We start from the raw sequence: 25,589 nt of genomic DNA, 5'->3' as shown, positions 1-25,589 counted from the left end.
TGGTGGTGTAGAGGGCGCTGGGTGTGTGGTGGTGTAGAGGGCGCTGGGTGTGTGGTGGTGTAGAGGGCGCTGGGTGTGTGGTGGTGTAGAGGGCGCTGGGTGTGTGGTGGTGTAGAGGGCGCTGGGTGTGTGGTGGAGTAGAGGGCGCTGGGTGTGTGGTGGTGTAGAGGGCGCTGGGTGTGTGGTGGTGTAGAGGGCGCTGGGTGTGTGGTGGTGTAGAGGGCGCTGGGTGTGTGGTGGTGTAGAGGGCGCTGGGTGTGTGGTGGTGTAGAGGGCGCTGGGTGTGTGGTGGTGTAGAGGGCGCTGGGTGTGTGGTGGTGTAGAGGGCGCTGGGTGTGTGGTGGTGTAGAGGGCGCTGGGTGTGTGGTGGTGTAGAGGGCGCTGGGTGTGTGGTGGTGTAGAGGGCGCTGGGTGTGTGGTGGTGTAGAGGGCGCTGGGTGTGTGGTGGTGTAGAGGGCGCTGGGTGTGTGGTGGTGTAGAGGGCGCTGGGTGTGTGGTGGTGTAGAGGGCGCTGGGTGTGTGGTGGTGTAGAGGGCGCTGGGTGTGTGGTGGTGTAGAGGGCGCTGGGTGTGTGGTGGTGTAGAGGGCGCTGGGTGTGTGGTGGTGTAGAGGGCGCTGGGTGTGTGGTGGTGTAGAGGGCGCTGGGTGTGTGGTGGTGTAGAGGGCGCTGGGTGTGTGGTGGTGTAGAGGGCGCTGGGTGTGTGGTGGTGTAGAGGGCGCTGGGTGTGTGGTGGTGTAGAGGGCGCTGGGTGTGTGGTGGTGTAGAGGGCGCTGGGTGTGTGGTGGTGTAGAGGGCGCTGGGTGTGTGGTGTGTGGTGACACCTCTTGGGGCGGGCACCGCGGGCAGCCGGGGGTGGGGGGGGGGCACCGCAGACAGCCGGGAGTGTGGGGGGGGGGCACCGCAGACAGCCGGGAGTGTGGGGGGGGCACCGCAGACAGCCGGGAGTGGGGGGGGGCACCGCAGACAGCCGGGAGAGTGGGGGGGGCACCGCAGACAGCCGGGAGTGGGGGGGGGCACCGCAGACAGCCGGGAGAGTGGGGCGGGCACCGCAGACAGCCGGGAGTGGGGGGGGGGCACCGCAGACAGCCGGGAGTGGGGGGGGGGGGCACCGCAGACAGCCGGGAGTGTGGGGGGGGCACCGCAGACAGCCGGGAGTGGGGGGGGGCACCGCAGACAGCCGGGAGAGTGGGGCGGGCACCGCAGACAGCCGGGAGTGGGGGGGGGGCACCGCAGACAGCCGGGAGTGGGGGGGGGCACCGCAGACAGCCGGGAGTGGGGGGGGGCACCGCAGACAGCCGGGAGTGGGGGGGCACCGCAGACAGCCGGGAGTGGGGGGGCACCGCAGACAGCCGGGAGTGGGGGGCGGGCACCGCAGACAGCCGGGAGTGGGGGGGGCACCGCAGACAGCCGGGAGTGGGGGAAGGCACCGCAGACAGCCGGGAGTGGGGGGGGGCACCGCAGACAGCCGGGAGTGGGGGGGGCACCGCAGACAGCCGGGAGTGGGGGGGGCACCGCAGACAGCCGGGAGTGTGGGGGGGGGCACCGCAGACAGATGGGAGTGGGGGGGCACCGCAGACAGCCGGGAGTGTGGGGGGGGGCACCGCAGACAGCCGGGAGTGGGGGGGGCACCGCAGACAGCCGGGAGTGGGGGGGGCACCGCAGACAGCCGGGAGTGGGGGGGCACCGCAGACAGCCGGGAGTGGGGGGGGCACCGCAGACAGCCGGGAGTGTGGGGGGCGGGCACCGCAGACAGCCGGGAGTGTGGGGGGCGGGCACCGCAGACAGCCGGGAGTGTGGGGGGCGGGCACCGCAGACAGCCGGGAGTGTGGGGGGCGGGCACCGCAGACAGCCGGGAGTGTGGGGGGCGGGCACCGCAGACAGCCGGGAGTGTGGGGGGCGGGCACCGCAGACAGCCGGGAGTGGGGGGGGCACCGCAGACAGCCGGGGGTGGGGGGGGGGCACCGCAGACAGCCGGGAGTGGGGGGGGGGCACCGCAGACAGCCGGGAGTGGGGGGGGGGGCACCGCAGTAAAACAGTTGACGGCGGGCAGTGATTGTAGTGACCGCGTGTAGTAAGTTAGGGTCATGTTATCTTGATAGTCTGCTTGCTGCTTATCGCTCTTCCACTACTCTTCACTTGGAGTGTGTCTGTACTTGTGGTGGTGTCTGCCCTACACCTCTTCACTTGTGGCAGTGTCTGCCCTACACCTCTTCACTTGTGGCAGTGTCTGCCCTACACCTCTTCACTTGTGGCAGTGTCTGCCCTACACTTCTTCACTTGTGGCGGTGTCTGCCCTACACCTCTTCACTTGTGGCAGTGTCTGCCCTACACTTCTTCACTTGTGGCAGTGTCTGCCCTACACCTCTTCACTTGTGGCAGTGTCTGCCCAACACCTCTTCACTTGTGGCAGTGTCTGCCCTACACCTTCACTTGTGGCAGTGTCTGCCCTACACCTTCACTTGTGGCAGTGTCTGCCCTACACTTCTTCACTTGTGGCAGTGTCTGCCCTACACTTCTTCACTTGTGGCAGTGTCTGCCCTACACCTCTTCACTTGTGGCAGTGTCTGCCCTACACCTTCACTTGTGGCAGTGTCTGCCCTACACCTTCACTTGTGGCAGTGTCTGCCCTACACCTTCACTTGTGGCAGTGTCTGCCCTACACTTCTTCACTTGTGGCAGTGTCTGCCCTACACTTCTTCACTTGTGGCAGTGTCTGCCCTACACTTCTTCACTTGTGGCAGTGTCTGCCCTACACCTTCACTTGTGGCAGTGTCTGCCCTACACCTTCACTTGTGGCAGTGTCTGCCCTACACCTTCACTTGTGGCAGTGTCTGCCCTACACTTCTTCACTTGTGGCAGTGTCTGCCCTACACTTCTTCACTTGTGGCAGTGTCTGCCCTACACCTCTTCACTTGTGGCAGTGTCTGCCCTACACCTCTTCACTTGTGGCAGTGTCTGCCCTACACTTCTTCACTTGTGGCAGTGTCTGCCCTACACTTCTTCACTTGTGGCAGTGTCTGCCCTACACTTCTTCACTTGTGGCAGTGTCTGCCCTACACTTCTTCACTTGTGGCAGTGTCTGCCCTACACTTCTTCACTTGTGGCAGTGTCTGCCCTACACCTTCACTTGTGGCAGTGTCTGCCCTACACCTTCACTTGTGGCAGTGTCTGCCCTACACCTCTTCACTTGTAAATGAACCATTAGATAACGGGCTTTTCTAAACTGTGTATTAACAATGACGTTTAAATCTGAGGCGAGACAACGTTGTGTACAGAGTCGTGGAGGAAGGTGTACTGCTGGGACACGACCGCTGGTGCTAGTGTGTGCTAGGAATAACGTCCCGTGCACGCACACCACCTTGTTATAATTCAGCCCGTCCCCAAACAAAGGCCCAAGGTCCATTCCATGCACCCGCTGTTTATGAATGAAAAACGGTTTACATACGACTCACAACTGATGACGTTCGAAAACTTCCGAAAAAAAAAGCTTCACCGACGAATTTTGTTCGAACCACAACGCTGTAAATACTTCACCCACGTACTACAAATAATCGCCAACAGAACCTAAACACCTAACATAACCAATACTTAAATATGCACAATATGCTAATGTCTAATGATAATAATTTTATATTTGAGAAAATTCCTGTCTTGAATGGACAGCATCTTAAAATTAATGAATGCGTCTTTGGGGTCGGCCGCTGTATGGAATGGACTTAGTCAGAGGACGGGGTTGTATAGTCATTATTTCAAGGAAGTTGTGTAAAAGGTCGGCGGGAGAGTGAGAGGCCGTGTTTGACCAGCTGGAGACGACGGCTGTGACGGTCAGGGAGACGCAGCTAAGACAAGGGTACCATACTAAATTAGCCGTTTACAGCAAGTGCTGCAGGAGCAGGGATGGTGTCACTCATGGGTAAGCAAGACCGACCATAACTGGTCACCAGGTAGGCGAGCTATGATGGGTCTTCCTTACACACCATTGATAACCACTTGCTGTAAAATGATGGTTTCATATGATTTTGAACATTATTTACTCTGGTATTCAAGTACGCAACACTGTAATATCTTCACTAACTGTCGCAGCACAGTTTCTGTAGTGTAAGGACTAGGGGGTTTGGTTGATACTGCCTAGCTGAAAATATCTTGGTGCACGGTGCAGCTATGGTCGCTATACACGCACATGAAGGTATTCACTTAGTTGTACTGGCGGGGGTTGAGCGTTAGCTCTTTGGGCCCGCCTCTCAACTGTTAATCAACTGGTGGCTGATAAGGTATTAGGTAGGTGATAAGGTATCTGTGCTCAGTTTGTTTTGGAGCGGATAAAGCGTAGTGTATGTAGGGGAGTGGAGAGGTGAGAGATAAGCGAGCCCATATGAAGCTGTAGTGTTAATTGGTGGCATACACAGCATGGACCCACAACCTGAGTGATCACTGCTTGGTAATACAAGCTGCTTGTCTCCCCCACACCTGCACGCTTAGTCTACTTCCCACACCTGCACGCTTAGTCTACCTCCCACACCTGCACGCTTAGTTTACCTCCCACACCTGCACGCTTAGTCTACCTCCCACACCTGCACGCTTAGTCTACTTCCCACACCTGCACGCTTAGTCTACTTCCCACACCTGCACGCTTAGTTTACCTCCCACACCTGCACGCTTAGTCTACCTCCCACACCTGCACGCTTAGTCTACTTCCCACACCTGCACGCTTAGTCTACTTCCCACACCTGCACGCTTAGTCTTCTTCCCACACCTGCACGCTTAGTCTACTTCCCACACCTGCACGCTTAGTCTTCTTCCCACACCTGCACGCTTAGTCTACTTCCCACACCTGCACGCTTAGTCTTCTTCCCACACCTGCACGCTTAGTTTACCTCCCACACCTGCACGCTTAGTCTACCTCCCACACCTGCACGCTTAGTCTACCTCCCACACCTGCACGCTTAGTCTACTTCCCACACCTGCAAGCTTAGTCTACTTCCCACACCTGCACGCTTAGTCTACTTCCCACACCTGCACGCTTAGTCTACTTCCCACACCTGCACGCTTAGTCTACTTCCCACACCTGCACGCTTAGTCTACTTCCCACACCTGCACGCTTAGTCTACTTCCCACACCTGCACGCTTAGTCTACTTCCCACACCTGCACGCTTAGTCTACTTCCCACACCTGCACGCTTAGTCTACCTCCCACACCTGCACGCTTAGTCTACTTCCCACACCTGCACGCTTAGTCTACCTCCCACACCTGCACGCTTAGTCTACTTCCCACACCTGCACGCTTAGTCTACTTCCCACACCTGCACGCTTAGTCTACTTCCCACACCTGCACGCTTAGTCTACCTCCCACACCTGCACGCTTAGTCTACCTCCCACACCTGCACGCTTAGTTTACCTCCCACACCTGCACGCTTAGTCTACTTCCCACACCTGCACGCTTAGTCTACTTCCCACACCTGCACGCTTAGTCTACTTCCCACACCTGCACGCTTAGTCTACCTCCCACACCTGCACGCTTAGTCTACTTCCCACACCTGCACGCTTAGTCTACCTCCCACACCTGCACGCTTAGTTTACCTCCCACACCTGCACGCTTAGTCTACCTCCCACACCTGCACGCTTAGTCTACTTCCCACACCTGCACGCTTAGTCTACTTCCCACACCTGCACGCTTAGTCTACTTCCCACACCTGCACGCTTAGTCTACTTCCCACACCTGCACGCTTAGTCTACCTCCCACACCTGCACGCTTAGTCTACTTCCCACACCTGCACGCTTAGTCTACCTCCCACACCTGCACGCTTAGTCTACTTCCCACACCTGCACGCTTAGTCTACCTCCCACACCTGCACGCTTAGTCTACTTCCCACACCTGCACGCTTAGTCTACCTCCCACACCTGCACGCTTAGTCTACTTCCCACACCTGCACGCTTAGTCTACCTCCCACACCTGCACGCTTAGTCTACTTCCCACACCTGCACGCTTAGTCTACCTCCCACACCTGCACGCTTAGTCTACCTCCCACACCTGCACGCTTAGTCTACTTCCCACACCTGCACGCTTAGTCTACTTCCCACACCTGCACGCTTAGTCTACTTCCCACACCTGCACGCTTAGTCTACCTCCCACACCTGCACGCTTATTCTACCTCCCACACCTGCACGCTTAGTCTACTTCCTACACCTGCACGCTTAGTCTACTTCCCACACCTGCACGCTTAGTCTACCTCCCACACCTGCACGCTTAGTCTACTTCCCACACCTGCACGCTTAGTCTACCTCCCACACCTGCACGCTTAGTCTACTTCCCACACCTGCACGCTTAGTCTACCTCCCACACCTGCACGCTTAGTCTACTTCCCACACCTGCACGCTTAGTCTACCTCCCACACCTGCACGCTTAGTCTACCTCCCACACCTGCACGCTTAGTCTACTTCCCACACCTGCACGCTTAGTCTACTTCCCACACCTGCACGCTTAGTCTACTTCCCACACCTGCACGCTTAGTCTACTTCCCACACCTGCACGCTTAGTCTACTTCCCACACCTGCACGCTTAGTCTACTTCCCACACCTGCACGCTTAGTCTACTTCCCACACCTGCACGCTTAGTCTACCTCCCACACCTGCACGCTTAGTCTACCTCCCACACCTGCACGCTTAGTCTACCTCCCACACCTGCACGCTTAGTCTACCTCCCACACCTGCACGCTTAGTCTACCTCCCACACCTGCACGCTTAGTCTACTTCCCACACCTGCACGCTTAGTCTACTTCCCACACCTGCACGCTTAGTCTACTTCCCACACCTGCACGCTTAGTCTACTTCCCACACCTGCACGCTTAGTCTACTTCCCACACCTGCACGCTTAGTCTACTTCCCACACCTGCACGCTTAGTCTACTTCCCACACCTGCACGCTTAGTCTACTTCCCACACCTGCACGCTTAGTCTACTTCCCACACCTGCACGCTTAGTCTACCTCCCACACCTGCACGCTTAGTCTACTTCCCACACCTGCACGCTTAGTCTACCTCCCACACCTGCACGCTTAGTCTACTTCCCACACCTGCACGCTTAGTCTACTTCCCACACCTGCACGCTTAGTCTACTTCCCACACCTGCACGCTTAGTCTACCTCCCACACCTGCACGCTTAGTCTACCTCCCACACCTGCACGCTTAGTTTACCTCCCACACCTGCACGCTTAGTCTACTTCCCACACCTGCACGCTTAGTCTACTTCCCACACCTGCACGCTTAGTCTACTTCCCACACCTGCACGCTTAGTCTACTTCCCACACCTGCACGCTTAGTCTACCTCCCACACCTGCACGCTTAGTCTACTTCCCACACCTGCACGCTTAGTCTACCTCCCACACCTGCACGCTTAGTCTACTTCCCACACCTGCACGCTTAGTCTACCTCCCACACCTGCACGCTTAGTCTACCTCCCACACCTGCACGCTTAGTCTACTTCCTACACCTGCACGCTTAGTCTACTTCCCACACCTGCACGCTTAGTCTACCTCCCACACCTGCACGCTTAGTCTACTTCCCACACCTGCACGCTTAGTCTACCTCCCACACCTGCACGCTTAGTCTACTTCCCACACCTGCACGCTTAGTCTACTTCCCACACCTGCACGCTTAGTCTACTTCCCACACCTGCACGCTTAGTCTACTTCCCACACCTGCACGCTTAGTCTACTTCCCACACCTGCACGCTTAGTCTACTTCCCACACCTGCACGCTTAGTCTACTTCCCACACCTGCACGCTTAGTCTACTTCCCACACCTGCACGCTTAGTCTACTTCCCACACCTGCACGCTTAGTCTACTTCCCACACCTGCACGCTTAGTCTACCTCCCACACCTGCACGCTTAGTCTACCTCCCACACCTGCACGCTTAGTCTACCTCCCACACCTGCACGCTTAGTCTACCTCCCACACCTGCACGCTTAGTCTACTTCCCACACCTGCACGCTTAGTCTACCTCCCACACCTGCACGCTTAGTCTACTTCCCACACCTGCACGCTTAGTCTACCTCCCACACCTGCACGCTTAGTCTACTTCCCACACCTGCACGCTTAGTCTACCTCCCACACCTGCACGCTTAGTCTACTTCCCACACCTGCACGCTTAGTCTACTTCCCACACCTGCACGCTTAGTCTACCTCCCACACCTGCAGGCTTAGTCTACCTCCCACACCTGCACGCTTAGTCTACCTCCCACACCTGCAGGCTTAGTCTACCTCCCACACCTGCACGCTTAGTCTACCTCCCACACCTGCACGCTTAGTCTACCTCCCACACCTGCAGGCTTAGTCTACCTCCCACACCATAATGTTACATTCGTATACGTGTTGTTTTGTATCTTATTGTTTTGTTTACAACTTTTTATTTTATTTTAGATAATGATTTAAAGGTTTTCAATAATATTGACGTTAAGTTGGAGGAACGCTGTGAAGGAGTTAGTGAACAAGTGCGGTGTTAGTGAATAATGTGAGAGAGGCGGTGGTGGGTGAGAGGTAGGAAGGTGGTGGCCCCCCCCCCCTACTGCCACGGTTAGTGCCACTCACTGAGAGGCAGCAACATGCCCTCAGTGACCCCTCTGGAGTCGGGACTCCTGCCGGGCTCTCCTCCCCCGCCCGTAAGTCCCGCCACCTCCATGGATCTAAGCGGGTCGCTCGGGGACGTAACCCTCACCTCACAGTGTTCCGTCGAGTCTCTGGGTTCCCTGGACAGCGGCCACAGCTCCTCTGCTGAGAATGGTGGCACAGAGAGCCAGGCAGGCAGCCCCGCCCCGGGCTCCAGCAGTCCTACGCCTGTCAACAACACGCGGCCGTCCACTACCACCAGCCCCACGCCCGGGAGCCCTCGGGTCTGCGGTAAACAGCCCGTCTACAGCCCCAGTATCAGTGTGTCCTCCATGGGCTGCCAGCACCGTCCAGTCTCCAGGATCGGGAGATCCTTGTCTAACACGTCCACTACTTCCATCAATTCCGATGTATCCATAACTTCCAATGAAACTATCAGCTCGAATGCTACGCTCAACTCTGTCGCCTCCGACAACACGACAGCGACCTCCACCTCCACCAGTTCCACAACCATCGTTACGCCCATCAAATCCAAGGCAGAGTTAGACGCCTACATTGACCATCTGGACTCTCTGTGGTCCCAGGAGGACGAGTGGATCATGATATTTGATAACCTTATTAAAAACACGGAGGCGTCGACCAGGAGCCGGAGACACACCCACAGCCACTACCACAAGAACGGCACTACCAGCTACCACTCCTCGCCCTACACCTCCCCCTACAAGACAGGTAACTCCCTTTTATATTATTAGTTTATATCTTCATTAAAGGAATATTTAAAAAATTATATTACAAAAAATGTTGGAGTCTGCAAGATCTGGAGTTCTTCTGGAGATCTTCAAGATCTTCGCGTTTCTGCTAAAAAAATTGTTCCAATTTTTGTTGGTGCAAGACATGTTGATGTCTTGTTACTGGGCCGTACAAGGCCGCTCGTGGCAGGTATTACAACCTATTTACAAATAATTAGTTGTGTGTAGGGAGAGGGGTATCCTGAGTGACCTCGAAAACAAACAACAAGTACAAGCATAGTTGAAGCAAAATTTCCTTACATACTAATACCAGAGGATAATTCTTAGGAATAAAATGTATGTTTTACATTATAATGTTTCTGTATAATTTAACCCTCTACCCAGACTGTGATAAAATAATCAAATTTTCATCAAATATACATAACTGGGATCCCTTCCACTATCCAATCTTCCGCTGATATTCCCTCCCTCATATAATTTGTCATTTGTCACTATCCAATCTATGTAATAGGCCTATGTACTCCCTACCGCCCCCTACCTTCACCATCATCACAGAAACAGTTGTCGGACTAAGGTAGTAACGTCACTATTTTCAGGTGAACTATTATCTTTCCGCACCGAGTGGTGATATGTAATTTGTAATTATGGTGTGACTTTGCAAGATGTGACAATAGAACATTGTACGGCACAACCCAATATTCTGGGTTCGATACCCGAGCGAAAGACACAGGGTTAGCAACACCTGTTGCTTCTGTTCACTTAGCAGTAAATAGGTACCCGGGAGTTGAAACTGAGGTAGGGTTGCAGCCTGGCGAAGGTTAAAGGGTGGACCTAGTGTATGTATGTATGTATTTACTATTTGTGTCTGCAGAATCGAGCTATTAGCTCTTGGACCCCGCCTTTCTAACAATCTATTTTTCCTCTTATAATTACTACATATATTTCTCTCCAACGCGCGCGCGCACATCCCTAGAAGCAGCCTGTAGCAGCTAATTAACTCCCAGGTACTTATTTACTGCTAGGTGAAAAGGGACATCAGGGTGAAAGAAACTGCCCTTTTTGTTCCTGCCGGGATCGAACCCGGGCCCTTAGGACTACAACCCCCGAGGGCTGTCCATTCAGCCGCAAAAGTAGTGAGGCTTACAGTGTTCAAGAGGGAACTCGACAAACACCTCCAAAGATCAACCAGGCTGTGATTCATATGTCAGGTTGCGAGCAGCCGCGTCCAACAGCCTGGTTGACCAGTCTACCAACGGGGAGACCTGGTCGGAGACTTTTTTGGGGGGAAGTAAAGACGATGGAGAGGCACAGGTTAAGGGAAAGTTTAGAAATGGGAAATACAGCGAGTTATAAAAGCAGACTGGCTGTCCGCTTGGATGTATTGGTCCGCGGCTGTTCAACACCCTCCCAGCGACCATAAGAAATATTGCCGGAACAACCGTGGACATCTTCAAGAGAAAACTGGACTGTTTTCTCTAAGGAGTACCCGACCAACCGGGCTGTGGTGGGTATGTGGGCCTGCGGGTCGCTTCAAGCAACAGCCTAGTGGACCATGCTCTCACAAGTCTAATCTTGGGCCACCAGCTGTGGGAGCGGGGCGTCTCATCTTGGGCCACCAGCTGTGGGAGCGGGGCGTCTCATCTTGGAGTAATCTTTCTAACATTGGGTCCTCTAACATTTGGATGTTGTTCCACACCCTGATGGCTTGGTGCTGCAGTCTGATGTTTAGTGGCTGTATGTTCAGGAGTTCATGGAGCTCCTGGATTGTCTGATCATATGGTGGACGGTGTTTTGCTGCTCTCCTAAGCGCCTTATTTTGTACTGCTTGCAGTTTCTGCATGTTAGTTTTCTTTATGGTGTGTAGTGGTACTGGGGGATACTCTAGATGCGGCCGGACTAGAGCCTTATATAGGTGTATCTGTATGTTTGTACTAGGGCTTCGGAATCTCCTCAGTTTTCCTGGAGTTGGTTTGGCTTTATTCAGTCTGTCCTTTATGTGAATTTGTATCCCTGTTCTATTGACCATGAGTGCCAGTATTCTGCCTACCTCCGCATATTACATCGGGCGGCTGTTAAGGATAATTGGGTCTCTGTTTCTTTTTTGCAATGTGTATTATCTGGATACTATTTATATTATCTGTATTATCTCCGACCGCGCCGGGCCGTTTATCCCCGGTAGCTGCACAAGGTAGCCACAAGGTAGGGGTTAGGGAAGGTGGTGAGGGGGGGGGGGTAGGGAAGGTGGTGAGGGGGGGACAGAAGAACTAGACATATCGAAGCCCCCATGACCACGCTTACAGCAAGTTATGAGGATGGTTGTGTAGTGTAGATGGTTACAGTGAGGAAGATAGTGTGTAGTGGTGATGTGGTCCGTCACCCGAGCACCGCTGGACATCCCATATACAATACACTCGAAGTATATAATTACACGTACATAATAAACAGAACACAGACAAGCATATATTAAGTCAAGGTAAAATGCAATTTAGGCACATTGCCCAGAGCAGTGGGTAGAGTCCCTGTCTGGATGGCTGTAGTGTATACCAGCCACTGCTCTCCACACTCATCATTGATGAGGCTGTAGTGTATACCAGCCACTGCTCTCCACACTCATCATTGATGAGGCTGTAGAGTATACCAGCCACTGCTCTCCACACTCATCATTGATGAGGCTGTAGAGTATACCAGCCACTTGGACTTGTACCCAAGATTAACCATGTAATGTATCAATTATATAATGTATGTATGTGATGTAACTATATAACCTGAACTTGTAAAAGCACCTTCATCACCTTCAGTGATTAAGTGCTTAATTGCACACTAGTTTCTCTATCAGCTATCTCACTCTGTCAGAGTAAAAGAGACAAATGTATGTGAATGCATGTGTGTGTGTATATATGTATGTATATATGTATGTGTACATATATATGTGTGTGTGTGTGTGTGTATATGTATGTGTATAAAGAACATATGGAAGCTGATCAGAATTACATTTCACCTTTGTAAATGCACATTAATGACACTGTAAAAGACACATCGAACACTTTATGTAGGGCATACGTAAATCTGTGTATCTATGTTAACCTACGTATGTAGGTTAGCTTAACATTTTAAAAGCACCGAATCACCTTCTGTGGCTGATTGTTCAATAAACCCTTGAACTATATGTTTAACACATCTCTAACCCTGTCCATGGAGGACAGAAGAAAATGTATATATGCTGGTTAGCGTTGTAAATGTGTGGCCACGTTTGTGGTAGAAAATATTAAAAAAATAATAATAAAAAAAAACTGCTCTCCACACTGGTGGGTGTTCAACACCCGCTGTGGTTGACTGTGGCCGGGTTGTGAGCCAGTGACCGGCTACAAGTGTTACTTGATGCATTCTCCAAGAAAGTAGTAGAATGTGGCCTCATAATCTCTGTTGATAAAACAAGGGTTCTTATTCCCCATTCTCTTCATGCTAACTATACTATACCTTGAGGTTACCTTGAGGTGCTTCCGGGGGCTTAGCGTCCCCGCGGCCCGGTCGTCGACCAGGCCTCCTGGTTGCTGGACTGATCAACCAGGCTGTTGGACGCGGCTGCTCGCAGCCTGACGTATGACTCAGCCTGGTTGATCAGGTATTTATTATTATTAATGGAGTGCCTGTGGAGACTTGTGAGTCTTATAAATATCTTGGAGTCGAGGTTAATGGTACAAATCTCGTCAGCAACCTGCGCTAGAAACTAGTTGAGCGTCTTAAACCTCTCAAAACTCTTGTTGTCAATGGATTTGGCATTAACATAAAATATGCTCGTAGTTTTTATATTGCCTTTATACGATCTGTTGTTGATTATTATGCCTTGCATCTTCTTAATTTTTCTCCTAAACAATTACAAGGCCTAGATGTAGTACAGAATGATGCCATGCGCATCATCCTGGGTTGTCCTAGAACTGTCAGAATTGTTAACATGAGAAAGGAACTAAACTTACCTTCAATTTACGAAAGAATAGTTCTACTTAGTACTATGTTTTGCGCCAAGTCTTTGAAAAATAATGGTCCCCCCAGCTCTATTCACTGAGATCCATTCCAAACAATTCTGACTGTTCCCTCAATCCGCCGCTAAAAGCTCCTTACAGTGTGTGGCTCAGTTGTTGTGCCTATAATCTTCAGAAACTGAATGTGTCTCTTAACCCTGATAAAACTGTTCACTATATTCCCCCTTGGAAAGATGTGGAGGTCTCTCTGCATTATACTCCCATCAGTGTAAAACAAATGTATAACACCGACATTTTGAGATGTATAACATTAGAAGCTACTGACAGTCATCTTCAAATTCTCAAACCGACTGAACCCTATGCCTTTACTGATGGCTCTGTGCAGTTAGGCACTGGTAGAACAGGTTGTGCATGTGCAGTGTATAAAGGGAATGAAATGATCATGACTATCTTCTTGATGTTATCTTGATGATTTCGGGGCTTTTAGTGTCCCAGCGGCCCGGTCCTCGACCAGGCCTCCACCCCCAGGAAGCAGCCCGTGACAGCTGACTAACACCCAGGTACCTATTTTACTGCTAGGTAACAGGGGCATAGGGTGAAAGAAACTCTGCCCAATGTTTCTCGCCGGCGCCCGGGATCGAACCCGGGACCACAGGATCACAAGTCCAGCGTGCTGTCCGCTCGGCCGACCGGCTCCCCCCGGCTTCAGTGGCTTCACCGGCTTCAGTGTTGTCACTGTGTGTGTGAACCTGTATTAAAAGTTATGACAAGTTTTGTAATAATAGGTGTTTGTATGGTCAGCACAGTAACCGGACCAGGCAATGTGATGTAGTCATTGCGCGAATTCACCTTGGCTATAGACACATCTGGCAGGTTAGTGAGGCTGAGCCACTATCAGAATACTCAGATTGTAAACTCTGTGATAAACCTTTAATGCATTCACTAGAACACTATATTGTTGAATGTGAAGCCGTAAAGGACTTTAGACCTCCCGGCCTCTTGTACCACCAACTGTGTAACTATTTCATTGACTCAGGTGTTCTGGACGACATCCTAACAATTTACCCAAAATTTGCTTGTCCATTTTAAAGAATGAAGAACAATTTTTATTTATATTACTTCTAAGCTGTATCACTTATGAACCCATCCCTGCCCTTGTGTGGCAGTGCACAATAGAAAGTTGTTTTCACATATCCATACATTAAAACATTGATTGTAACCATGATATATATGAGTTTCAGCCTACAGTTTAGACCTATTGTCTTGTGTATGACCCTCTGTCCTGTGTGACAGTGAATAGCAGCATTATCCTCACTTTAATAAGACTTAATTGAAATCCTCAGATTAGGCAAAATTGTAATTGTCAATAAAGATGTTACACCCCTTCAATATTTTGTATATACAATATTTGCGGCACTACATGACTTGGTGTAAAGGTTGAGGATAGTGATGCACGGTCACCAGGTTAATTTAAGCTTATTGATCGCACGCAGCGGAAATGTTGATAATGTGGTGAGTTTAGCAGTTAGAGCTCACCTGGTCGCTTGACACAGGCTCAAACGAAGCATTCTGGGCTTTGGCTCCTGAATGAAACCTCTTTTGGACTTTAAAAAGAGGCCCGATAAATCTGCACATAACATCTTGATAGTAGTACTAGGCATCCATCAGTCTCGGGAGACTATGGTATTGCGCTCTGGTCTATCAGTCTATCTTGATAGACTGAAATATATACAGAGTATAAGGTCTTCAAGTCACAGCTAGTTGTCCATGGTGTAAAATATGCTTCAGGAACACACAGAAGGAAGCTTAAATATACCTAACAACTGTCTTGTATATACGCTGCCACTCGACCTTGACTAATACCACGGAAAGAATAATGTTTGTGATGTGGATTTAATCATGATGACATCCACAGTGATCAATGGAGAGAGAGATGGTGGTGTTGGTGGGAGTCCTGCACTCCTACGCCGGTGTAATATGTAGTGTACTGTTATTATGGAGACCATACTCCAGTGTAGGGAGTGGCCAGTGGTGTGATAACTCACCGGCCCCGCGGCCCGGTCCTCGACCAGGCCTCCTCCTTGCTGGACTGGTCAACCAAGCTGTTGGACGCGGCTGCGAGCAGCCTGACTCGTGAATCACAGCCTGATTGATCAGGTATCCTTGGAGGTTTTGATCCAGTTCTCTCTTGAACGTGAGGGGTCGGCCAGTTATGCCCCTTACGTGTAGCTGTCCGCCACTTAAATAAATCTTTCATGTCACCACTGAGGAAGGAGTACAAAGATTAAGTAAACTATTGTTTTCAGGCCATTAATAATTTTATAATTTATTGTGTCGGGGGACAGGCATCGAGTGTATATACATACAGTACATGTTAGGCTTATATCGACACCCTCCCCCCACACCCAGGGTCGAATTACTGACCCTCCCCAGGATGCAGCGCCCCCCCACCCAAAAAAAAAGCTGACAGGTACCTATTTACTGCTAGGTGAGCAGGTGCATTAGGTGAAAGGAAATGTACCCAGCCGTTTCTGTCCCGCCCGGAATTCGAACCCGGAGTTGGTTACAGGCATCTGGCAGTTGGGATCATAACACTGGGTCTCCTGGAGCCTGTAGGACGACAACACTGGGTCTCCTGGAGCCTGTAGGACGACAACAGTGGGTCTCCTGGAGCCTGTAGGACGACAACAGTGGGTCTCCTGGAGCCTGTAGGACGACAACACTGGGTCTCCTGGAGCCTGTAGGACGACAACACTGGGTCTCTTGGAGCCTGTAGGACGACAACAGTGGGTCTCCCGGAGCCTGTAGGACGACAACAGTGGGTCTCCCGGAGCCTGTAGGACGACAACAGTGGGTCTCCCGGAGCCTGTAGGACGACAACACTGGGTCTCTTGGAGCCTGTAGGACGACAACAGTGGGTCTCCTGGAGCCTGTAGGACGACAACAGTGGGTCTCCTGGAGCCTGTAGGACGACAACACTGGGTCTCCCGGAGCCTGTAGGACGACAACACTGGGTCTCCCGGAGCCTGTAGGACGACAACACTGGGTCTCCCGGAGCCTGTAGGACGACAACACTGGGTCTCTTGGAGCCTGTAGGACGACAACACTGGGTCTCCCGGAGCCTGTAGGACGACAACACTGGGTCTCCCGGAGCCTGTAGGACGACAACACTGGGTCTCTTGGAGCCTGTAGGACGACAACACTGGGTCTCTTGGAGCCTGTAGGACGACAACACTGGGTCTCCTGGAGCCTGTAGGACGACAAGAGTGGGTCTCCCGGAGCCTGTAGGACGACAACACTGGGTCTCTTGGAGCCTGTAGGACGACAACACTGGGTCTCCCGGAGCCTGTAGGACGACAAGAGTGGGTCTCCCGGAGCCTGTAGGACGACAAGAGTGGGTCTCCCGGAGCCTGTAGGACGACAAGAGTGGGTCTCCCGGAGCCTGTAGGACGACAACACTGGGTCTCCCGGAGCCTGTAGGACGACAACACTGGGTCTCCCGGAGCCTGTAGGACGACAACACTGGGTCTCCCGGAGCCTGTAGGACGACAACAGCGGGTCTCCCGGAGCCTGTAGGACGACAACAGCGGGTCTCCCGGAGCCTGTAGGACGACAACACTGGGTCTCTTGGAGCCTGTAGGACGACAACAGTGCGTCTCCCGGAGCCTGTAGGACGACAACACTGGGTCTCCCGGAGCCTGTAGGACGACAACAGTGGGTCTCCCGGAGCCTGTAGGACGACAACACTGGGTCTCCCGGAGCCTGTAGGACGACAACACTGGGTCTCCCGGAGCCTGTAGGACGACAACACTGGGTCTCCCGGAGCCTGTAGGACGACAACACTGGGTCTCCCGGAGCCTGTAGGACGACAACACTGGGTCTCCCGGAGCCTGTAGGACGACAACACTGGGTCTCCCGGAGCCTGTAGGACGACAACACTGGGTCTCCCGGAGCCTGTAGGACGACAACACTGGGTCTCCTGGAGCCTGTAGGACGACAACACTGGGTCTCCCGGAGCCTGTAGGACGACAACACTGGGTCTCTTGGAGCCTGTAGGACGACAACACTGGGTCTCCTGGAGCCTGTAGGACGACAACACTGGGTCTCCTGGAGCCTGTAGGACGACAACAGTGGGTCTCCCGGAGCCTGTAGGACGACAACACTGGGTCTCCCGGAGCCTGTAGGACGACAACACTGGGTCTCCCGGAGCCTGTAGGACGACAACACTGGGTCTCTTGGAGCCTGTAGGACGACAACACTGGGTCTCCTGGAGCCTGTAGGACGACAACAGTGGGTCTCCTGGAGCCTGTAGGACGACAACAGTGGGTCTCCCGGAGCCTGTAGGACGACAACACTGGGTCTCCCGGAGCCTGTAGGACGACAACACTGGGTCTCTTGGAGCCTGTAGGACGACAACAGTGGGTCTCCCGGAGCCTGTAGGACGACAAGAGTGGGTCTCCTGGAGCCTGTAGGACGACAACAGTGGGTCTCCTGGAGCCTGTAGGACGACAACAGTGGGTCTCCCGGAGCCTGTAGGACGACAACACTGGGTCTCCCGGAGCCTGTAGGACGACAACACTGGGTCTCTTGGAGCCTGTAGGACGACAACAGTGGGTCTCCCGGAGCCTGTAGGACGACAAGAGTGGGTCTCCCGGAGCCTGTAGGACGACAACAGTGGGTCTCCCGGAGCCTTTAGGACGACAACAGTGGGTCTCCTGGAGCCTGTAGGACGACAACAGCAGTGTAAGCCCCCGGATGTAAAGCTCAGCAACTGATAGGGAGGAACGAGGCCAAGAGGCATGCGGGTGGAAGCAGGTCTGGCCAACTATCAGCCCGCTCTTTCCCACACATTTATCCTTCAGTTGCTGTATGTAAAACAAGAGGAATGTTATCTGCTTAGTAATGCAGAGGTTCGGCATCCGCCACATTGCTTGATAAAGCGCGTGCATATACGAGTGTGTTGTGACGTGGTGCCAGTGCCTGGCCTTCTGTCCTAGGTAGCGTGCCTATCCACGCGTGCCCACGAGGCTGTACTGCGGTGGTTACCTCAAGTTGGACAACCAGGAGGCTACTGCTGACTGTGTGTGCTCCTCGCGGCCATCATACTCGTGTCTTCATATAAATATGTCCAGTGTGCGTTGTTAATGGATTTTCTTGAAAGAAAAAGGGAGTAGAGGACCCTGGATTCTGTCAGATCCCACAGGAAGAAACAACCCTAATTTTATACAATTGTTTTATATTTGGTAGTAAATATTACCGGATACGAAGTGCCGTAAAGGCGTGTATCTGCAGACAACACCAGAAACACACACGTTATGTACTTGTAATGAGCGCACTAAAGGCCGGTACATCTCAAACAGTGGCATGGAATAACACTGGTTACACCACTACTGTGATTGTATGCTAAGAAAATCATCCCACATAACCTAGTCCTTTTTCCTTTCTAGAATTCTCGTTGGTAAAAGAGGGCAGATCTGACATCAATACATTTATAGCTTGCGGCCCAATCCAGTATGACTATATAAATTTATCTGATTTTGATAACTATTCTCTGGAAAATGTCACTTTGTCGATTATCAGACAATGTTCCTTCGCCACGTGTAGGTTAACTAGGAGGTAAGAGACATGAGTGGAGGAGATGTGAAGGGTTGGAGGGAGTGAGAGACGGCATCTCTACCCCGCCACGAGTGTCTTCACCAGGCGGGAACTGTTCTCTAACACGTCACGTGACCCACCTGACTCATGTCGGGTGGAATAGTGTAAGAGGAGTTTGTGTTTAATTAAAGGTATGATAAGATCTTGGTGAGGTAGGCCTAAGAGAGCCTGGGCCTCCAGGAACACGCCCCCCCCCCCCTTCCTCTTACTAAACGTGGGTGGGGGTACCATTGCTTACGTGTTAAGTACAAGTTGAGGCATAATGCAATCCCCAATATATCCATACAACCCGTACTCTTCTTACAAATACGACGCTTTTCGCTCGTATGCGCTACGGCCGTAATTTGAAAATAAAAAACAATTTATATTTTTTTTGTCAAAAAAACAAGTTAAGACCGGGTCTTCTGATAGGTTAGGAAGTTCTCCCAAGGTTTCAAAACGTCCTGAAACCCGTTAATTGAACGTGTCTTCTAACCTAACAGCCTAAGCCAGAGGAACCAAAACAGAAAACGGGACAGTACGACTCTTTCGTGAGCCACTTCCATTTTAAATTACGTCCTTTTTTAGCCTGAGCGCGCACTCGAACGAAAGCGACGTAATTTGTAAGAGGGCGCCTGACAGCTGGGTAGACAGCGCCACCCAGCTGTCCACCCAGCTGTGTATATATATATATATATATATATATATATATATATATATATATATATATATATATATATATATATATATATATATATATATATATATATATATATATCGTACCTAGTAGCCAGAACGCACTTCTCAGCCTACTATGCATGACCCGGTTTGCCTAATAAGCCAAGTTTTCATGAATTAATTGTTTTTCGACTACCTAACCAACCTAACCTAACCTAACTTTTTCTGCTACCTAACCTAACCTAACCTATAAAGATCGGTTAGGTTAGGTTAGGGAGGGTTGGTTAGGTTTGGTCATATATCTACGTTAATTTTAACTCCAATAAAAAAAATTGATCTCATATATTATGAAATGGGTAGCTTTATCATTTCATAAGAAAAAAACTAGAGAAAATATATTAATTCAGGAAAACTTGGCTTATCAGGCAAATCGGGCTGTAGGCTGAGAAGTGCGTTCTGGCTACTAGGTACGACATATATATATATATATATATATATATATATATATATATATATATATATATATATATATATATATATATATATATATATATATATATATATATATAATAAAATATACACACTAGCTGTATCCGGCCACGCGTTGCTTTCCCCCCCCCCCTTTTTTTTGGGGGGGTGGGGGAGTAAAGAGGAAGGAGAGGCATAGGTGAAGGGAAGTATAGAAGTGGGAAATACAGTGAGAGGTATGAAAGCAGGCGGGCTGTCCGCCTTGCTGACACGATGTGTGGGTGTTGGCAGCTAAGCTAAGCTGGCTCCCTCTTGTCAGGGAGCTGTGAGTGTGTGAGAGGTTCTTCACGTGTTTCACCATATATGGATGTCCATAGATGAATACTGTGTAGCATTCATATATACACACTCCGATGCTTCCACACATGTTGTTCTGTTTAAGGCTCTTTATTTTATTATTATTATTATTTATCGAGTTGTTCATACATAAACATACATATACTCACACACACACACACACACACACACACACACACACACACACACACACACATATATATATATATATATATATATATATATATATATATATATATATATATATATATATATATATATATACACACACACACACACACATACCCATAACTATATACATATGCATATACACAACTATACACATACATGCACACATACATACTCAATTTTTCAATTATGGGGGAAGGATATCTGGTCAGCATTTCATCTCCTTCCCCCTGTCTCCCAGTCCTCCCCACCAGTTCCCCCGTCCCCTTGGCCTCCCATCCATTCCTCACTCCCCCATCCCTTCGTCCTCCCATCCATTCCCCACTCCACCGTCCCCTCGTCCTCCCCCACCATCTCCCACTCCCCCGTCCCCTTGCCCTTCCCACCATTCTCCATTCCCCTGTCCCCTTGTCCCCACCATCCCTAACTCCTCTGTCCCCTTGTCCTCTCCACCATTACCCTCTCCCCTATCCTGTCGTCCTCAATACCATCCCCCACTCTCGTCCCCACGTCCTCCCAATCATTCCCCACTCCCACGTCCGATGCATTCCCGGATGATCTGATGTTCCCATCAGAAAATTGGGAACATCAAATGATCTGATATCCCATCACTGAAATATAAGAAAAGCAATTAAAAACGAAATGATAAACAATAACAAAATAAAACAAATAAACTATACTCACGAAATGAATGGGTATGTATGAGTTATTTACCATATATTGCCAAATGTATGGTAAACAACAAAGCTCAATTCCAACAAAATGTGTCACAAAATAGTTAAATCAAAATGAAAATAATTAGAAATCTATGAATTAAATTTTTCAATGAAATTGGAAACGTTGAAATGGAATTGTAACATATTTAGTGTAGCGTGAGTTGCTCTTACGTGCAACAGATGGCGCTGTTAAAAAAAAAAGTTTTTACGTGTCACAGGTGTGGCATCTATACTTATACTCATGAAATGAACGGTATGGTAAACAACACAACTCAATTCCAACGCAATGTCACACAAAATAATTAAATCAAAATTAAAATAAATCAAAATCTATGAAAATTAAATATATCAATGCAGTTGGAAACATTGAAATGGAATTCATAACATATTTAGTACATCGAGTGTATTGCTATTACGTGCAACAGATGGCGCTTTAAAAAAAAGTGTTTTTACCTGTCACAGGTGTGGCATCTATAGGGGCCTCGTAGCCTGGTGGATAGCGCGCAGGACTCGTAATTCTGTGGCGCGGGTTCGATTCCCACACGAGGCAGAAACAAATGGGCAAAGTTTCTTTCACCCTGAATGCCCCTGTTACCTAGCAGTAAATAGGTACCTGGGAGTTAGTCAGCTGTCACGGGCTGCTTCCTGGGGGTGGAGGCCTGGTCGAGGACCGGGCCGCGGGGACACTAAAGCCCCGAAATCATCTCAAGATAACCTCAAGATAACCTATATAATAGGTATATAAAAACATGCGCATATTCGACTGAAACGTTGTGTCAGAATTTCAAAGCAATCAGTGAAGAACTTTGGGAGATTACTGCGTGTATTGCTCGTACATCCAACAGATGGCGCTGTTTTTCAAAAAAGCATGTTTTTGTTCCTGTCACAGGTGAGGCATGTATATAGTAGGAATGTAAAAACACGCTTATTCATATGCAACGTTGTGTCAAAATTTCAAAGCAATCGGTAAAGAGGTTTCGAAGATTTCTTTCACATGAAAAACACAGTTTTTTTTTTTTTTTAAATGTTTTTTCCCGTCACAGACGTGACATCAATATAGTATGTATATAAAAACCCGCTCGGATGCGAAGGGAACATTGTGTAAAAATTTCACACCAATCGGCGAAGAACTTTCGGAGATTAGCGATTTTGAACAAACGAACATTTTCATTTTTATTTATATAGATATGCGAACAAGCTTGAATGGTCTCCAAGCATATATGCAAATGAAAACTCCACACCCCAGAAGTGACTGGAACCCGGACCTCCAGGAGCACATTGCAACTGGTGTCACGGTGCCTTAATCCACTCGACCATCAGTGACCGCACATAAGGAGGTGATAGCCGAAGCTATTTGACCCCCCCCCCAGCGGCACTTTGATGATAATCTTGGGCATAGCTATTTCATCAAATCACTTCATTTTAGTGGGGCCACGTGAGCAACATATACATAATATATATATATATATATATATATATATATATATATATATATATATATATATATATATATATAAAATATAATATAATATCTGTGCCATTTTTCACCAACTTCGATGTCAGCCCCGGAACTCTTCAGTTCCTGCGACGGCGCTGGAATCAATCGTATTGGTGTTTGCCTTTCCATTGGAGACTTTCAGCGCCGAGGAGAGGGGGACTTCCTGCCTGAGTAACACCTTCTCTTCCATATTGATTGTTGCCGCCGAAGGCGGCTAGTTTATTGTGCACCCCATACTCATCCTGTGAGCGGTAGCGCAAAAGCATTACAGAGGGCACAAAAGGTCTTTATCAGACGTCATCTTAGATTATTACATAAACAATTTCTTCTATCCTTCACACCTTATAGTTACAATGTCAGCTAGTTACAGAGAAAGTGCTATTTCAAGAGCTACATATTTACCTTCTCTTCCATACCAACCTATCCTAGCTTTGCGCCCTGGTGAGGCCACACCAGACCGAGAACCAGAGCGCAACACCATACTCTCCTGAGACTGGTGGATGCCGACTACTACCATTACTACTATATCATAGTATACCGTGGGGGAAATACTGGAAAGTCAGGTTCCATTGGCAGGTCGTTCTCGTGATTTGACAGCGTCTGGTGCCAAGTAATTCTGTCTGACATAAAGTGTACGTACGAAGAAGCAGCAACGTAGCCAGGACACGAAGGCTCGATAGTCTCCTGCTGGGGTTGTGCGCGCGCACACTGGTAGCACCACACTCGTCCTATAACCGTTACGATAGTCTTGACCCGTTACACTAGTCCATATACCATCGCTGGCGTGTCATATAGCGTGCAGTTATGAAGGACGACACGGTGGGTGTGCAGACTGGTTAGACGAGCTTCACCGTGGTAACCTTCCGCACCATCTTGCCTCACTTGACTTGTCCTGACCGAGAAGAAGATTAAGCCACCCAAAAGGTGGCACGGGCATGAATAGCCCGTAAGTGGTGGCCCTTTTGAGCCATTACCAGTATCAATAGATGATACTGAAGATCTGTGGAGGTGCGACTGCACCCTGCGTGACGGGAGATGTCTCCCGTGGTGATGAGGACTTGTCCTGACCGGACTTGGCTCCACTTAATGTCGTATCCCCCCCCCCCCTCGCCTGATCCTTTGTTATCTTACCCAGTGTGGTGGTGTAGACGAGGCCTGGAGCACCAGGGCTGCCAGAGCCACTAATGGCCTCAACACACTCACCAACCAGAGATGAGTGGCAGCAGTGAGGAGTTACCGTCATGTGCACTCCTCACTTCCTTCCTGTCACCTCACGTTCATTGATGGTTTGTGTGGCCATCAACGGCTAGTTTACTGCTCACTCCGTGTTCGTCCTGTGAGCGGTAGTATATTGTGCCTTAAATGTTCATCCTGTGAGCGGAAGCTCAATAGCAGTACAGAAGACACGAGTTTGTAATCAGATCTGTGTGGATGTTTGGCAATAGCTTTCACAATTCATATATACACCATGCATTTAGTAACCAACAAATGTACAGATAAATTGCAAAAACCTAATGTGGAACACCCACAGACAAGGTGTTCTTCCCACTTGTCTGGCTTCTGATACAAGAAAGGTGGAGAGGTGAAGCGAAAATGATGTATGAAACGTGTATTGGCGGACATCCAAGCGTGGCGAGTGACGTCACACTTGAGGAGCCAGCGTTACTGGCCGTGTATCCTGCCACAACCACCTCATCACTCACTCATCATACAACACCAGACTCTTGTACATCTATTAATGAGATCCCACTAACCGTAAAGGTCTCCTTCAGCCTTCTTTTAATTTTGTAGAAATCAAATTTTATTTTTTGGCGTATACAGGCTAAGAATCAGTGAAAATGAAACATTAAACAAATAATATTTTTTTTATCATGAAATGTCATATTACATATGCTAACTTCATCCAATGTATCTAATTAGTAAGTACAATTGATTTTAATCAATTGTACTTATTAATAAGTACATTGGAGGCAGATAGATACAAGTGATTTTAATCATTTGTGATATAACTTTGAAAATTGTATATTTCAAATTTAATACGGTGTTTGTTAAGAGAATTTAAAACAAAAATATGCCATGCAGACTTGGCCTGGTCCAGGCTTGGCCTGGTCCAGACTTGGCCTGGTCCAGGCTTCATCGGTGTGTCTGGAAATGTTGTGGACACGTATCACTAAACACCTGTTTTCTCAATACCAACTTTTGTCAATTTATTTTCATCTATGTAATGTTTCATTTTATGATAACCCAACCACTTGGGCTGGACAGTAGAGCGACGGTCTCGCTTCATGCAGGTCGACGTTCAATCCCCGACCGGCCAGAAATGGTTGAGCACCATTCCTTCCCCCCTTCCCATTCCTAAATCCTTATTCTGACCCTTTCCCAGTGCTATATAGTCGAATTGGCTTGGTGCCTTCCCCTGATAATTCCCTTCCCTTCATTTTATGATATATATAACCCAGACCTTTTAGTTGTGTAGGACTTTTAAGGTATTGGGTTATATATTGTAAGAGAGGTGGTGTGAGTTGAGATAACAGATGATATAAACATTAGGGGCAGGTTGACGGTGGCTCTCGGTGGTAGACCACCACCCAGATTTGACTATATGATCGTTGCCGCCGGAGTTGGCTAGTTTATTGTGCACCCCATACTCGTCCTGTGAGCGGTAGCGCAAAATGGAATACATAGGGTATAAAAGGTCTTTTATCAGAACTCAACGGAGATTATTACATTAACTTTTGTCA

General features: G+C 49.7%; 1 protein-coding gene across 34 annotated transcripts in view; it reads left to right on the top strand.

The window, feature by feature from the left end:
- LOC123757622 (CLIP-associating protein 1) overlaps positions 1-25,589 on the top strand; it is a 714,204-nt gene that overhangs the window by 357,708 nt on the left and 330,907 nt on the right. For 3 of the 34 annotated variants that reach the window (XM_069326974.1, XM_069326963.1, XM_069326983.1), the window contains one exon: positions 8,415-9,329. The exons of 28 other annotated variants lie outside the window; for them this stretch is intronic. In XM_069326974.1, coding sequence (XP_069183075.1) covers positions 8,597-9,329 — 733 coding nt within the window. In that variant the 5' untranslated portion in view covers positions 8,415-8,596. Of the gene's footprint in view, positions 1-8,414; positions 9,330-25,589 lie in introns of those variants that run through there. 3 more of the 34 variants (XM_069326978.1, XM_069326956.1, XM_045741438.2) reach the window with 1 other exon arrangement.

This window comes from Procambarus clarkii, chromosome 19 (genome assembly GCF_040958095.1).
Source record: "Procambarus clarkii isolate CNS0578487 chromosome 19, FALCON_Pclarkii_2.0, whole genome shotgun sequence".
Lineage (NCBI taxonomy): Eukaryota > Metazoa > Arthropoda > Malacostraca > Decapoda > Cambaridae > Procambarus > Procambarus clarkii.
This window is presented reverse-complemented; position numbering and strand designations above follow the sequence as displayed.